Source organism: Eretmochelys imbricata, chromosome 10 (assembly GCF_965152235.1).
Source record: "Eretmochelys imbricata isolate rEreImb1 chromosome 10, rEreImb1.hap1, whole genome shotgun sequence".
In the NCBI taxonomy this organism is placed as follows: domain Eukaryota; kingdom Metazoa; phylum Chordata; order Testudines; family Cheloniidae; genus Eretmochelys; species Eretmochelys imbricata.
In genome coordinates, this window is record NC_135581.1 from 84,403,854 (window position 1) to 84,419,658 (window position 15,805).

At 66.5% G+C, this 15,805-nt stretch overlaps 2 protein-coding genes across 2 annotated transcripts; both read right to left on the bottom strand.

The window, feature by feature from the left end:
• Window positions 1-72: 72 nt before the first annotated feature.
• RCCD1 (RCC1 domain containing 1) lies at window positions 73-4,134 on the bottom strand. The gene is made up of 7 exons (XM_077827973.1): window positions 3,984-4,134; window positions 3,220-3,556; window positions 2,731-2,852; window positions 2,220-2,345; window positions 1,721-1,879; window positions 820-849; window positions 73-642 (listed from the first exon to the last, which is right to left on the bottom strand). Exons 1-7 carry the CDS (start codon window positions 4,132-4,134, stop codon window positions 500-502), a joined length of 1,068 nt encoding a protein of 355 aa, XP_077684099.1. The 3' UTR covers window positions 73-499.
• Window positions 4,135-4,634: 500 nt separating this feature from the next.
• UNC45A (unc-45 myosin chaperone A) lies at window positions 4,635-15,797 on the bottom strand. Its single transcript, XM_077828235.1, has 20 exons — window positions 15,735-15,797; window positions 14,382-14,540; window positions 13,234-13,270; window positions 12,956-13,131; window positions 12,667-12,759; window positions 11,938-12,105; window positions 11,123-11,291; window positions 10,616-10,786; window positions 10,280-10,451; window positions 9,704-10,004; window positions 9,333-9,427; window positions 9,004-9,145; window positions 8,669-8,809; window positions 8,358-8,485; window positions 8,060-8,126; window positions 7,672-7,785; window positions 7,270-7,385; window positions 7,027-7,144; window positions 6,373-6,528; window positions 4,635-5,862 (listed from the first exon to the last, which is right to left on the bottom strand). The coding sequence occupies exons 1-20, from the start codon at window positions 15,744-15,746 to the stop codon at window positions 5,602-5,604; spliced, it is 2,796 nt and encodes a 931-aa protein (XP_077684361.1). The 5' UTR covers window positions 15,747-15,797; the 3' UTR covers window positions 4,635-5,601.
• Between the last annotated feature and the right edge of the window lie 8 nt (window positions 15,798-15,805).

The window sequence follows — 15,805 nt, forward strand, 5'->3', positions numbered from 1 at the left end:
CCCCTTTGACCTTTGCCTCCCCTTGCTGCTAGGGAGGGAACAGTGTGGAATGAATTTGTTACTCATGGTGCCTTTAAGTGTACAGTTCAGCTCTAGAGGAAATATATTCAGCAGTTCTTCAACAGGGTGTACTGTACTTGTGTTGAGAGCAGTGCAGCTAGCTCCTCCTTGCAGGAATGCTTGCTCAGGGTCTTATCACCTTTACAAACCCACAGCCTGTGGGACCACAGCAGTGTTATAGGAGGCAACACCAGGAAAACGTGCAGCATGCTTTTAGCAAGGGAAAGATGATTGATTGGAGTTCTCTGGCTGGGGCAATTTAAACCCCCACAGTGAAAAGGAAATCACTTTCTGCCCTAGCCATGTGTTCAGCTCCAAGCCCACATGTGGCTGAGTCTCTTCCCCAACAGTGCTGCAGGTTGGGCTGGATGCTGTCCTGGGCTAAGGCCTCAAAGCCTTTCTCCACCCTTTGTAAAGCCCTTGGCCCTTTCAGCTGCTCTCACTTCTCTACTGCACAGATGTAAGTGTTCCATGGGCCACAGACCACGTCCTCCACCGAGAGCCCGTTTGCAGGGAAATAGCCCACTTGTCTTGGCTGGTCAGAGCTGGCTGTGTCAGTGTGGCCAAGCTGCCCGTATTTACCTGCAGACAAAAACACAGCTGCTACATCCACCCCACCTCCTGCAGCAGCAATTCTGCAACACCCAGCCCCAGGAGGGCGCTGCCTTCTCTCATGCAGGCAGCTGGAGACTGGGAGGACTCTGTTGTAGGAGCATTTACATTCACAAGCCCGAAGAGCAGTGCACCATCCTCACTTACCCCAGCCCCAGGTGTAGAGCTCCCCTGTTCCTGTAAGCAAAGACAAGAGTCAGCTGTGGGGGCCACAGGAGAGAGGTCTGTCCTCCCCCCAGTTTTGGGCCAAGGGCAAAGTTTTGTCCAACAAACAGCACAGGGGGGCAGTAGAACTTGCTTCTGCGTATGCTTCTCCCCTGGGTCCCAGGCTGACCGTTACACACGCTGCTTTATGCCCTTAGTCAGGCCAAGGAGCTGAGTGCAGCAGACCTGCCTTGGGCAGTCAGTTCCCTCGAGGGAGGGGGTGTTAATTCAGGGCAAGTTCCCTCCCAAGGTTTCACATTGGAACATCACCTTCAGTTGAGCCAAGCAAGTTAATAAATATATAGCAGAGGTGACCATCCTTCCCCTGGAGCCTGGGCCTGTTCAGTGCAGCCAGTCTCCAGGCCCCTTGGACAACCTCAGCCTCCTTCCCCAGGACAGGTGGGAATTGCTGAAACCAGCACAAGGCATTAGAGCAGCAGTGGGCAAACTACAGCCCACGGGACTCTCCTGCCGCAGCCTGAGCCGGTGCTCTGTGCTGTGCGGTGGTGTGGCTGGCTCCAGCTGGGCAGCACAGCTGCCTGCCCTGGTGCTCCAGACAGTGCGGTAAGGGGGCAGGGGTGTGGATAGGGGTCCAGGGGGGCAATCAGGAATGAGAGGAGGGGTAGATGGGGCAGGAGTCCCAGGGGCTGTCAGGGGCTGAGAAGAAGGGGGGATGGGATAGAGGGCAGGACTGGGCCACACCTGGCTGTGGGGGGAGGCACAGCTCTTCGTACAATTTCAGAAACCCAAATGTGCCCGCCCCTGCTTTAGAGCCATCCCAGCTACACAATCAACACTTCACCACCGCCCTCCTTGCTGACCAGCCCCAAGCCCCTGTACTTACGGGTCACAGCAGCAGTGTGGCGGGAACCACAGCTGACCTTGCTGACCTCTGAACCCTCAGGTAGCTCCAGCAAAGCGGGGAAGGCCTGGATTGAAATGAAGTCACCTGCTTCAGCACCGGGTGCTGCCTTGGGACTGACCAATTTCAGCTCCGCCTCTCCTGGGAAACGGATTCAAAATCCAGCTCAGGTGGTGGATCTGGAGAGCAAGGAAGACGTGGGCCTCTTTTGGCTGGGAAGGGTCTGACCCTCCCCAAGGCAAGAGCAACCAGGCTGTCGCAAGGGGATTTCCCTCACCGGGGCACAGGCAGGCTGAGCTGGAGCGACCCCTCGGAAAAGCATGGGGCCTCCAGGGGTTCCCAAATGCCTCACCGGCAAGCAGCCAAGGAAAGGCAAGTTGCCATAAGAACCAAGAAAGGCCAACAGCAGCAGCTCTCTAAGCCTCCACCCACCAGCCAGGACTCAGCCTTCGGGCCTGTGCCACGTGGCAGGGTTCCTCACCTGCGCCAGGTTCCTCATGCTGGGAGACAGAGGCTGCGGCTGGTGGCCTTTTTTCTGCCAGTGCTTTGCAAGGTAATGCCAGCTGCCCCGATTCGTTCCAGCCCCAGGCATAGAGATCACCTCCCTCTGGAAGAAAGAGAAGCGATAGCCGAGAACAGGATTGGGACCAAGGTGTTTCTCCGTGAGCATTCAGAGCTCCAGCTCCTGGGCAAGCAGGGGCCCTCAGAGCCCTTCCCCCCTAGAACTTTGTGCATCGCTGTAGCATCTCCCCCAGGAGCTAATCCACCATCACCCCTCAAGTGGTTCAGAGTGGGGCGGCCCTTTGGCCCAGCCGAGCATTCCCCAGGAGCAGGGATGGAAACAGCACCAACTCCGCTTCCCCCTCATGACCAAGACCAGACCCCCTTGGCACCAGCGCTCCCCCTTTTAGCCACATTGACCAAGCCCCCACCCTGTTGCTACTAACAGGCCTGGGTGTGGGGAGCGGCCATTCCACCCCTATGGCCCTTACCGCTGACACTGACAGAATGCCAGCCTCCAGCTGCCACGTCCCCCATGGGCACGCCATGCAAGGCCTCCACGAGCCGGGGCTCCGACACTGGCTCCAGCCCCCCGTGCCCGAGCTGCCCATGTCTGCAGGGAACACACACGAGACACGTTTCTGCTCTCGAGGTCTGCCCCTTCCCCACAGCAACCCCCCCAGAGGGACCAGCCACCCCTACCCCATGTATCTTCCACAGGGATGAGCCACCATGACCCCATGTCCTTCCCTCGCCCCTCCCACCCCCTGCATAGGGACCAGCCACCATGACCCCATGTCCTTCCCTCGCCCCTCCCACCCCCTGCATAGGGACCAGCCACCCTGCCCCATGTATCTTCCCCTCCCCCCAGGGATGAGCCACCATGACCCCATGTCTTCCCCTCACCCCCCCATAGGGACCCGCTCCTCCTCCTCCCCTCTGACCCAGCCCCCAGCAGCGCAGTCTCCTTCCCCACCCACCTGCTGGAGCCCCAGGTGTAGACGGTCCCGGCAGGGCCCAGCAGCGCCGCGTGCTCGTGGCCCAGCACCAGCTTCCGGGCCGGCAGCGGCAGCGGGTGCAGGAAGGGCGGCCGCGGGGTCACGTAGCCGCCGGGGGCCAGGGGCAGGGGCCCGGCCGTCTCCCCTGGGTGCAGCCGCCGCCGCCAGGCGGGGCCCCCGCACAGCCCCGCACCCCGCGCCCAGGCCTCCAGCGCGGCCCCTCGCAGCAGAAGCACGTGGCTCTCGGAGGGGAGCAGGTCCCGGCAGCGCCCGGGCAGCGGCCCCGCCAGCAGCCCCCGCAGCACCAGGCGGCCGCGCCCTGCGGAGAGAGCGGTCAGGCGGGGTTCGGGGGGGGCGGTACGGGGGGGGTGTTGGTAGCGAATTGGGGGCGGTACCGGGGGGGGGCGGCACCGGAGCGGGGTGGGGGCGGCACCGGGCGGGGGGGGGGTGGTACCGGCGGCACCGGAGCGGGGGGGGCGGTACCGGCCGGGGGGGGCGGCACCGGAGCGGGGGGAGGGCGGCACCGGGCGGGGTTGGGGCGGTACCGGCCGGGGGGGGGGGGCGGCACCGGAGCGGGGGGGGGGCGGTACCGGGCGGGGTTGGGGCGGTACCGTCCGGGGGGGGGGCGGCACCGGAGCGGGGGGGGGCGGCACCGGGCGGGGTTGGGGCGGTACCGGCCGGGGGGGGGGGGGCGGCACCGGAGCGGGGGAGGGCGGCACCGGGCGGCCCCCCCCCGCGGGTCTCACCCGTCACCAGGCCCGTGTAGCTCCACGCGGGCCGCACCACGCGGATCCCGCCCGGCTCCGGCTCCACGCGCCGGGCCCCGCCGGCCGGAGGCTCCGCGACGCCCCGAAACCCGAAAACGAACCAGCCGCGCTGGGGACCCGGTTCCGCCATCGCAGCCAATCACAGCGAGCGGGAGGGACTTCCGGCCACATGACGTGACAACTCCCCGCCCCTTTTGCCAGATGGGGAAACTGAGGCCAGGTCTCCCCCTCCCCCATCCATTTAGGTGACGTGCGACCCCGGCGCTGTTCAGCCCCAGGACACCCGCGTCCCCCCAGCCGCCAGGACTAGAAACCTCTGGCCCAGCCCAGCCCCTAGCGTGGGGTGACCCCGGCCAGCCCCTCTGACCCCCCCCCCCGCCCTGGTTAAAGGAGAGCAGCCTGGGTGGGACAGCCCCAGGAGAAGCCCCGGGTCCCCTCGCTGTTACAAGGAGGGACCTTCCTTCACGCCAGGCGGGCCCCAGCCTGGGGGTCCAGCCCCGCTCCCTGCGACTGAAGGACCCCCCAGCCCAGAGCTGTTCCCCAGAGCTGTTCCCCACCCCAGCCCCCTCCCCACGGTGAGCCAGGCCCCTGGCCTCAGTGCTTCGCTTTGGTAAATTCAGTCCACTGGGCTGGAGGGGGTAGCTTTATTAGGAAAATACAATACAGTGCATACAAGGCATGCTTTCCCTCACCCCCCCACCACCCCAGCAGCAGAGGTAAATGCACCGCCCGGAGGTGTTCATCCTACAGTGATAGGGACAATCACGAGAAGACAGACAGGCTACAACCGCAGCAGTGGGGCCAGCGGTGGCTCCTTCACACGCATTCAGCAGCCCCCTGGAGCCAGAGGGAGGCAGGGGAGAGAGGGCTGATCCAGCTGCTCAGACCAGTCCAAACAGCTGCTGCATTCAGCCACTCACCGCCTGAGGGGAACAGCAGGACAGCACCAACCGAGGGTGCTGCCCCTCCGATCCCACATAGCTGCTAAACAGCAGCCAGCCCCGCACCCCAGAGCCGCTGTGCCTGAAGAATGCCCTCTCTGCCCCTCCCCGCCAGCCCAGAGCAGAGCTGTGGGGGTCAGAGCGCTTGGAGGAGACAGACAGACGTGTTAGGCACAAGAAGACAGGTGCAGGTGCAAAGACCCCTCCTGGGGGGCAGCAAGTGCAGACGGCCCCAGCTCAGCATCCATCTGCGCTGGGAGCACACGCGGGGGCATTGCTCAGGCAGGCAGAGACAAGCACAGGGTGCAGCAGGACTTGGATGCCCGGAGCTCTCAGCGGAGGCTGGCAGCTTCAGGCTAGACGGGAGAGTGTCAAGGGGACCCTGCAGCAGCTCATGGGTGCAGAGAAGAACCATACCCGAGAGCATTGCAGAGCACCCCTGTGTCTAGCACACACAGGCAGGCCCTGCCTCAACCGCATACCCTCTTCGGTTAAGACAAGATACAACAGGCAGCTTCAGCCCCCATCGTGGCCACCTGCACCCCAGGGGCTCCAGCCTCTGAAGGCAGCGTGTCTTTCCCTAGCGGCAGCTGGGTGTGCTACAAGCCCAGAGCAGTGCGTGCACAGAGGAAGGAGAGCCCAGACAGGACAGCCTGTCACTCTCCATTCACGTTGGGTTTGATCAGCCCACATGCCACGGCCTGCGCCAGGCACTCCTTGGCAGCTTGGGCCACACGGGGCTTGTCGCGCTCCTCCTTGGCAAGTACGGACAGGATCTCCAGCATCTCGCTCTCCATGAGCTTGGCTGCAATCTCCCGGCCTGCCATCATGTTCAGCACGATCACGGCGCCACGATGCTGCAGCTCCTCGTTGGGGCTGAGCAACAGGGCCTGCAGGATCTCCAGCCAGTGATCCGTCTGGGGGGAGACAGGGAGACGGGCTTGAGCCAGGCCCTGAGCACCTGTATGGACACAGAACCTGGGCGGGGAGCCGTCCAGCACACCCAGGCTACTCTCGGAGCCGAAACCCCAGCCCGGAGTCCTGCTTCCTGGACAGACCCACAGACCAGCTGCTGCCCCCTCTGGCACTTGTACTGTCCCTGAGCCTCAGCCGGCCCCCGCCCCTTCCCACAACATGCCAGAGAAACGGAGCTGGCTGCCTGCCGCAGCCAGGACATGCTGCTCCTTCCTGCTCTGCCCTGCACACATGCCACCCTCCCAGCACTCATTGCAAAGTCACAAGAGACAAATTCCACACCAGGATCCCACGTTCTGTGCCGCTCCGCAAGGCCAGCGGCATGTTCCACCCCGCAGGCAGCCGCAGCAGACCAGCTTGTGCCCCACTAGCGGAGAGCAGCTGGGGAAGGAGGCTGAGCTTGTTCCGGCCCCCACTGTCAGAGCGCAAGGGCGGGGCGGGGGCACTCTCACCACTTGGGTGATCTTCCTGCAGATCGGGGGCAGCAGTGAGGTCAGCATGGCCAAGGTGCCGGAGGCTGCTCGCCGCAGCTTCTCGTCGTCCTCCCCGCTGTACAGAACCAGCAGCTTCAGCCGGTCGCTGCCCTCGGCCAGGAAGAGCTCCTGCACCTGCAAGCCAGAGCCAGAGCCAGAGCCAGAGCCAGAGCCAGAGCCAGAGCCAGAGCGGGGAGCGCCCCCCGCCAGAGGGCGGCCCCCGCCCCGCCCCGCCCGCCCGCGCCGGCCCTCACCTCCGCGCTCACGGCCATGTTGCACATACACTCGGTGGCAGCCAGACGGAGCAGCTCGTGCTCCGCACCTGCAAGCCAGAGCCAGAGCCAGAGCCAGAGCCAGAGCCAGGGCCAGGGTGGGGAGCGCCCCCCGCCAGAGGGCGGCCCCTCCCCTCCCCCGCCCCGCCCCGCCCGCGCCGGCCCTCACCTCCGCGCTCACGGCCATGTTGCACATACACTCGGTGGCAGCCAGACGGAGCAGCTCGTGCTCCGCACCTGCAAGCCAGAGCCAGAGCCAGAGCCAGAGCCAGAGCCAGGGCCAGGGTGGGGAGCGCCCCCCGCCAGAGGGCGGCCCCTCCCCTCCCCCGCCCCGCCCCGCCCCGCCCGCGCCGGCCCTCACCTCCGCGCTCACGGCCATGTTGCACATACACTCGGTGGCAGCCAGACGGAGCAGCTCGTGCTGCTCAAACATGTAGCCCTCGATCATGGGCACCGCTTTCTCCTTCAGGATCTTCTGCCTGCAGCAAGGAACAAGTGAGCGCCCCGCTCCCGCCTGGGACAGAGGGTGGCTTCGGTGCGGGGTGCGGGGTCTGCTAGCAGAAGGGACCCGCCGGGCTGCCGGGCGCAGTGCAGCTCCTCCTACCTCAGCCTCTCGCTGACCCCGGCCAGATTGGTCAGCGCCATCAGCCCCTCGAAGTTCTCCAGGCCTGTGCGCTGCAGGTGCAGGAGACTCACCAGGGGTCTGACCACCTCATAGATCTAGGGAGCAAGGCAGCAGTCAGAGGGGCTCAGGCTGTGGCCGCAGAACGCCCAGACATCCCACGCTGCAGGGACTCCCCCGCACGGGCAGCAGATCCGCCACCAAGAGCAACTCAGACTCAGCCAACATGAGTCGCTGCCTCCCCTGGGGGGGCGCAGCCGCGAGACCCCTGCCCTCCCAGAGACCCCCAGTATGAGGAAAGTCCCAGGCAAAAACTCTGCCCAGGTGTGGACTGCTGGGGGCAGCCCCTCCACCCCAGAACAGCACACGCCGGGCCGCACTGACCCGCTCTCCAGGGAACGCCATCTCAGGGTTGGAGGTGATGGTGATCTTCGCCAGTGCCTGTGCAGCCTTGGCCTGCCCCACCTCGGTACCCTCCAAGGACAGCGGGATGAGTGTCTGGGGGGGCAGGGCTGTCAGTACAGAGCCAGGGCCCAGCAGCCCTGCCAACACCCAGCTCGCCACCCCCACCCTGGGTCCCTAGAGAGAGCCCCGCCTGGCGGGGACACCCCAGCCCGGGGACTCTGCCAGGCCCACATGCGTAGGGGCTTTGGCAGAAACCCCCAACCCCTGCAGGGCCATTCGCTTCCCTCCCGCCTCATGCTATGCACCCAGCCCACAGGGGGGCGCTGTAGAGAGATGAGGGGAGAAGCTGGGAGCCCTGGCATCTCACCTTTCCCCCTCCCTGGGCCACCACGCTGCCTCTGTCCGCTGCTTCCTCCACCACGGCCAGGAACACCCTGGGGGCAAAGAGCAGCATCGGCCGCTGCAGTCAGCACAAGCAGAGACAGGGAGGGCACGAGCACCCGGCCCCCTCGCCAGGTGCAGATCCATGCTCGCACCCTGGGGCTCCCTGCGCTGGGCAGGACCCCACAGTGCCCTGCTCCCATGCACAGGGGAACCCAGAACCCGCTGGGCATGTGGCTCAGAGGGCCAGCCAGCCAGCCACCCCCCCACGGGCACAGCCTCACCTGGAGATCAGCTCCCGGCAGGAGTTGGTCAGCGCCGGGTTCTCACTCTTCACCATGCAGGTGAGAGCTGACACCACCCCGGCAGCCAGCAGCTTGTGCACCCGCCGCCTCACACAGCCTGGCTCATCCTGTGCAGGGAATGACAGCTACACAGTACACACAAGGCTCTGCCCGCCCCAGGCCCCCGCCCACACCCATCAGCCCCTTTCCTCCCAGGGGCCCCAGCACAACACAGTGCTGCGCAGGCCGCACTGCCAGGCTCCGGCAGGGTGCAGAAATCCCTTGGGGCGCAGCCCAGCCCCTCTCCTGACCTTGGGGTGCTGCTCTGGGACGTGCTGCTTGGCATACTTGGCCAGCTCCAGCATCTGGGGGTCTGGTTCCTCGTGGTCGTAGCTGTTGGTGCAGTTCACCAGCGTCGAGGCCACGGCGAACAGTACACTCCTGTCCTCTGACTGCAGGGAACAGCAGGGGACGCTCAGCAAACCGTGCGCTACAAGTGGGATTCACCGCTAGGCCGGCTGGCCCCACGGAGCAATCGACTGCAAGCAGCTCCCAGTTCTGCCCCACTGAGCCACCCCCCCCCACGTGCTATCCTGACACCGACACAGCCCCCCCTCCCCCAGCGCTGCCCCAGCAGCAGCATCACCTTGGCCAGCTGGAACATGGCCTGCACAGCTGCCTTGTCCTCCACAAACTCCTCCTTGACGTCTGCGTCGAAGGTGAGGTAGGCCAGGCCCTCCACCGCCCAGCGCCGTGTGCCCGGGTCGATCACCTCGTTACACAGCCACCTGCGGGAGGGGAGCAGCCATGAGCCTGTGCCGGCACCCCACTGTGGTGGCGGCAGCCTGGGGGCTGGGTGCTACAGGATCCACCTGGACCCCCCCCCCCCCGGCACCAGCCCTCAGATGCTCCCCTGACCCTGGGACCTCTCCCCACCCCCTGTGCCTGGACGTCCCCCCACCCCCAGGCCCTCACTTGCGGCACTGCTTGGCCAGTTTCAGGGTGGAGCCCTCGGCGAACTGCTTCATGCTGAAATCGGTGCCTCCGGCAGAGCCCAGCTTGCAGAGCCCCTGCAGCAAAGAACAGCACATCAGGCCAGCCCCTCCCTGCCCGCAGCATGCCTTGGGGGGACCCTGCCAATGGGAACCCCCACCCACCTGGGCTGGACACAAACTCATCAGCCCAAGGGCTTCCGCAGGCCTGCCATGGGCCCTGCAGCCACACATTCAGCCCCTGAACGCTTCCAGCCCTGTGAGAGCATCTCCCGCTGTGCCCAGATGCAGCAGCTCAGCCTCCAGCAGGACGCTCTACCCTTCAGGGACAGCCCCCCTCGCTGGGCTCCTCACCACCAAGGCCCGGATGCGGATGCTGTCCCTCCCGCTGCACTTATAGATGTTCTTGAGCAGGGTCACCCCGTTGGCCGTGATGAAAGACGCCCGCTTGGCCTTGTCAGCAGCATGGATCAGAGCCTCCACGGCCACCAGCTGGTCGACCTCCCGCACGGAGGCGCACAGAGCCAGCACGCTCTCCATGATCCCCTCCAGCTCCAGCACCTGGTTCCCAGCTTCCGAGGGGCCCTGCAGCAGGCACGACACCGTCTGGATGGCACGAAGCTTCCCAGCCAGCCCATGCCCCTCAAACCAGCTCCTGGAGGGGAAGAGCAGCAAGAAAGGCTAACCCTGCCCGGAGGCATCAGCTGTAGCCCCCACCCGCCCTGCAGGCATGGTGCCAGCAGCAGGCCCAGCTCCAGCCATCCCACCCCCAAGAACAGCAAGGTTGGTAGCTCCTTTCCTCCTTGAGCTGCCGATCCCTGCCGGGCACAGACCCCAGGAGCAGGAACATTCCTGCCAGCGGTCAGGGAATGGCCTGGCCGAGGAGAGATGGCGCCCAGGCTGTGCCCAGGGCATGGGGCTGCTCCTCACCTGACATAGTCTTCGCACAGCCGGTGGAAGGTCTCCCTCTCGGCGTCGCACTTCAGGTCACCGTAGAGCTTGCTCAGCAGGACAGCAGCGCTCATCCGGCTGTTCTCTGTCGCAAGCAGGCTGCCAGGGGCCTCGCACACCGTGCCCCCCACTTCTAGAATCTTCTTCAGGCCTGCAAGGGCAGGGCGCTCAGACACTGCCCTCAGCAACAGGCTCACGAGCTCTCAGGGAGCAGGCGACTCTGGCTGAGCGAGGGACCCATGCCAGCACAGGCGTGAGTGGGGGGGGAGCTGGGAGGGGTGTGGCAGCCCTGGGGGTGCTCTGAGCAGCTCTTACCCTGGTCGATGACCCAGAGGGTCAGGCTGTTGTTGGGGTCACGCAGCGATTTCCGCGGCACCACTTTGATCAGGAGGTTGAGGGTGTTGTTGCGGCCGTGGGCTGAGGCCCCCTCCCGGGTCAGCATTTCCAAGAGGTGCGCAATCAGCAGCTTCAGCTCCTTCGAGGGATCTGGCAGACAGCAAACGCCAAGAACATCAGTACCCCCCTCCCCGCCCAGCCCCTGGCCCCCTCGTGGGCAGCTGGGAGCACAGGAAATGGTGGGATGAGGCACAGAGCCCAGGGTACCCCAAATCACAGCCCCAGGTGTTCCATACAGGCCCCTTCTCCATCCCTCCTATCACAGGATGGGCACCCACAAAGTTGCCTGGCACCAGGGGGACATCAGAGAGGCTTGTGCCAGGCGATCCACCACCTGCCACTGGAAATCCAGGGACACGGGTAAGGTCTGGCCAGGACATGGCCTCTCTGGAACCTGCCGCTGAGCAGAGAGAATGGGTCACTCACCCAGCACAAGGGCTTCCTCCTTGCCACGGAAGTCCCTCTGCAGCCCCTCCTTCAGTGCGTCAAACATGACCTGCAACAGGTTACAGGCCGCCAGAGACACCTGCTCGTGCTCCGCTCCCAGCATCGCCGAAATGCATGGTGCCCCCAGCTCCGCGAGGATGGCCATGGTCTGTGAGCACAGCAGAGCAGCCTGCTAGAAGATTGCTGAGAAGCCCCAAGCCCCCCCAGCGCTGCCCCTTCACCCCACACTTGGCCCCAGCAAGTCCCAGCTGCCCTGTGCAGATACCCAGCAGTGCCTGCCATGGCCAGGGGCCCACACCCCCCAAATGCTCTCGGGCAACGCTAGCCACGCTGGCAAAGGGAAGGGAGGGATCTCGCCAGCTAGACAGCAGGGTGGGGACAGATGGGCACTACGGCCTGGGAGCTGGCCCTGCAGGAGGCGGGCTGCGGAGTCAGCGCCAGAGGAGAGCGAGGCAGGAAGAGGCTTCACACCGGGGCGGCCAGGCTGAGCTGGGCAGGCGCAATGCAGATCAGCACTGACAGCCCCCCCCTTGCTGCAGTCCTTGACCCCAGCTACAGAGGTGGAGCCGGGCAGGCTCCTCTCTCCCACCACAGCCCACACAAGGGGATGGAGCCCCGGCCAGGCCAGGCCAGGCAGCAGTGGCCCTGGTTACTGCAGCGTCAGTAACTGCAGGTCGCAACCCCCAGGGTGAGTCTCCCACCAGCACACCCTGCAACCAAATCCGCTGGTCCCGTGGGGGGCACACGTCTGCACGGGGCACAGGCCCCAAGCCCTGAGAGCGGCCCACACCTACCCGCGAACGGTGCCCAGAGCACAGGCCAGCCAGAGTGCGCAGAGCCGCCAGCATCGCGTCCTCTCTGCCCGTGTCCAGCAAGAGCAGCAGCAGCCGGACGCCGTTGCTCTGGAAGATCTTCTCCGCCCCAGCCTCTTCCCGGGCCAGCACAATCAGGTTCTGCGCTGCCTGGGAGACAGGAGTCATATGCAGCTGGCAAGCTGCACTCAGCAGGGAGGCCGCGGGGCTGGGCTCAACCCAGGGAAGGAGCCCAGGGAGTGAGGAACCTCACTGGCACCAGCATGCAGGACACCAAGGGGTCCCAGGTGGGATCACTGCCTGGGCAGCCAGCGAGAGGGGGCCCCCTTGGCTTCCAGCAGCTCAGACCTGCCAAGCCGGAGCCTCCTGCAGCGGGAACACAAGTGACCGTGCCCATGCCCAGAGCCACAACAGCCTCTCCCACCGCCCCACAGCTCATGCTTTAGTGAGCAACATCTGCTTAGGGACTGGAACCCACCCCCCACCAGCACTACTCAGCTACTCCCGCTCCCCCTGACAGTCTCCCCTCCCCCACCATAACTCCCCCCAGCACCCCATCCAGACAGTCCCCCTCCCCCACCACATTCCCTCCCCTGTCAGCACCTGCCTAGCCACTCCAGCTCCCACCCTCCACCCCCACCACATTCCCTCCCCTGGTCACAGCCAGCTCCCACCCCCACACCTTGCCCTGGGGCTGCTCAGAGCTGGTACCTTCTGTTTTTTGTCTGTGTCTGTCTCTTTGGGGTCCAGTAAGATCTGAAACATCTGCTCTACTTTGGAGTCCGTGCAGGACATGAGCTTCATCTGAGACAGACGGAGGGACAGGTTAGTGATGGCCTCTATCACCCTGCAGTGGGAGTCCAGCCTCGGCCTGCAGATGGGTCAGCAGCCCGGCCCCGCCTGGGCCATGAGGCTGGGAGCAGCATGGCTTCTCAGAGGCCAGTAAAGTGCTGGCAGCGTTGGCCCTCCAGAGCCCTCGCCCAGGCCTTGCTGCGCTCACCTTCTCCTGCATGCTGCTCCCCAGGTCGTGCAATGCCTCCTGGAAGGCCTTGTTCTTGGGCTCCAGGCTCATACATCTGCGCAGGTCGTAGACCGCCTGGTCCAGGCGGCCCAGCTTCTGCAGCGCCTGGCTGCGGCGGAACAGCGCCTTGACGTCGTGGCCATCGGCTTCGATGGCTGAGCAGAGACCAGAGCACAGTCAGAGGGGGCCTTTGGGCCCGCTCCCCCTACCCCCAACTGGGGAAACAGCAAGCTGACCGACAACCCACCCTGCCGTACCTTTAGACGCATCAGCTTCTGCCTTGGCATAATCTTCCTGCAAAGAAGGGAGGCAGGTGAGAGAGGCGGGTCGCCGTGGTGTTAGAAGCACAAGACAGCCAGGCTGGGTCCCACTAGCCTCCAGGCCTGTCATGGACAGGGGAGGTGCTAAAAGCCCAGATCAGAGGAGGAGAGACAGACCTGTCCACAGGGGGAGGTTCCTGGATTTTCAGATATCACTGAGCAGATGTTTCCATGGAGTTGCCACAGCGACAGACAGATTTTTTTTTCCCCACTGTTCAGCTCAGCCCACCCTGCCCAGGACATCCCTCCTCAGACCAGACCAGCGCCATGGGCCCTGCTGGCCTCACAATGCAGGAATCGCCTTCCCTCAGGCCCACCGAACTTCCACTTCCATGGGGCCACCTGCTCTGGGGGTCTCTGGATCCCCCTACCCCCAGCTCGGGGGGCTCAACCCACACCCCAGCCACACAATCACTGGTGCCGCCCCTCCCGCCCAGAGCAGCTTGGGGCTCCCTGGGGAGGGGACACACGTTGTGTAAGAGCAGATAAGGTGGAACCTGAAAAGTGGGGAGTCACAGCAGCCTGCTGGGCCAGAGAGCCCCCCGCCCCCCAGGTGCAGCAGCAGCAGGCTGCTCGATGCATCCCAGAGACCCGCCAGCGGGCGCAGAGGTTGTGACTCCCAGTGCCCAGCGAGGGTAGTTGGAACATTGGGCTTCACGCCAGTCCCCGGCCGGGGTCACACGTGTCACCGCCCGGCCTCCCTGCTACTCCCCCTGGCACAGGTGCAATGCTCCAGAGCGATGGCGCCGGGCAGTGCTCACCAGCCCTTCCAGCCCAGGAGGTAGCCCTGAGAGCCAGAGCGGGGATGGGAAAAGGCCCCGTTATCGACCTGCCTAGGTCTCACCCTGCACCCATCGCTCCGCTACCCAAGTGCCTTTTGCTTGCCTCGGATGCTGACTTGCCAGAAGAGCCTTGGCAAGTTGCCCTTCCCCCCCGCGCCCACTGGCCCAGGGATCCCCACCTCGGGGGCAGGAGGTGCCGCTAACCCAGACAGCTCCGCTGAGTCAGCGGCTTCAGGCTGGCAGCGCAGTGGGGCGGGCGCCATGCGGTCACCGAGCCCCACGCCGGGGCGCCCCCCGGCTCACCAGTTTCAGGTGGCAGGCGGCCCGGTTGCGGTGCAGCACCGCGCGCTCCGGGGGCCCCGCGCCCAGCTCCAGGGCCCGCGTGTAGGACGCCAGCGCGGCCGCGTAGTCCCCAGCCTGGAAGAGCCGGTTCCCCTCCTGCCGCAGCTGCCCCGCCGCGCCCTGGGGAAAGACACAGTCAGAGGGGCCAGAGCCCCGGAGTCCGACCCCCCCGGGAGCCGGGACCCCCCCAGTCCGTCCCTCCTCCCCCCCGGGAGCCAGGACCCCCCCCAGTCCGTCCGTCCGTCCCCCGCCCCGGGAGCCGGGACCCCCCCCAGTCCATCCCTCCTCCCCCGCCCCGGGAGCCGGGACCCCCCCCCAGTCCGTCCGTCCCCCCCGGGAGCCCCCCAGTCCGTCCATCCGTCCCCCCCCGGGAGCCGGGACCCCCCCAGTCCGTCCATCCTCCTCCCCCCGCAGGAGCCGGGACCCCCCCAGTGCGTCCGTCCCCCCCGGGAGCCGGGACCCCCCCCAGTCCGTCCCTCCTCCCCCCCCCGGGAGCCGGGACCCCCCCCAGTCCGTCCTTCCTCCCCCCCCGGGAGCCGGGACCCCCCCCAGTCCGTCCGTCCGTCCCCCGGGAGCCGGGACCCCCCCCGGGAGCCGGGACCCCCCCCAGTCCCTCCGTCCCCCCCCTGGGAGCCGGGACCCCCCCAGTCCGTCCCTCCTCCCCCGCCCCGGGAGCCGGGACCCCCCCCAGTCCATCCGTCCGTCCCCCCCGGGAGCCCCCCAGTCCGTCCATCCGTCCCCCCCCCGGGAGCCGGGACCCCCCCAGTGCGTCCGTCCCCCCCGGGAGCCGGGACCCCCTAGTCCGTCCCTCCTACCTCCGTCCCTCCTCCCCCCCCCGGGAGCCGGGACCCCCCCCAGTCCGTCCCTCCTCCCCCCCCTGGGAGCCGGGACCCCCCCCAGTCCGTCCTTCCTCCCCCCCCGGGAGCCGGGACCCCCCCCAGTCCGTCCGTCCGTCCCCCGGGAGCCGGGACCCCCCCCGGGAGCCGGGACCCCCCCCAGTCCCTCCGTCCCCCCCCTGGGAGCCGGGACCCCCCCAGTCCGTCCCTCCTCCCCCCCCCCGGGAGCCGGGACCCCCCCCAGTCCGTCCTTCCTCCCCCCCCGGGAGCCGGGACCCCCCCCCGTCCGTCCGTCCGTCCCCCGGGAGCCGGGACCCCCCCAGTCCGTCCGTCCCCCCCCGGGAGCCGGGACCCCCCCAGTCCGTCCGTCCGTCCCCCCCGGGAGCCGGGCCCCCCCAGTCCGTCCGTTCCCCCCCCCGGGAGCCGGGCCCCCCCAGTCCGTTCCCCCCCCGGGAGCCGGGCCCGGCGGGTCACCCACGGCCGCCTCCATGCCGAGTCCGGAAGCCGAGCCGGCCGCTCCCTCCGCGCAGTGACGCGCCCCGCCCCCTG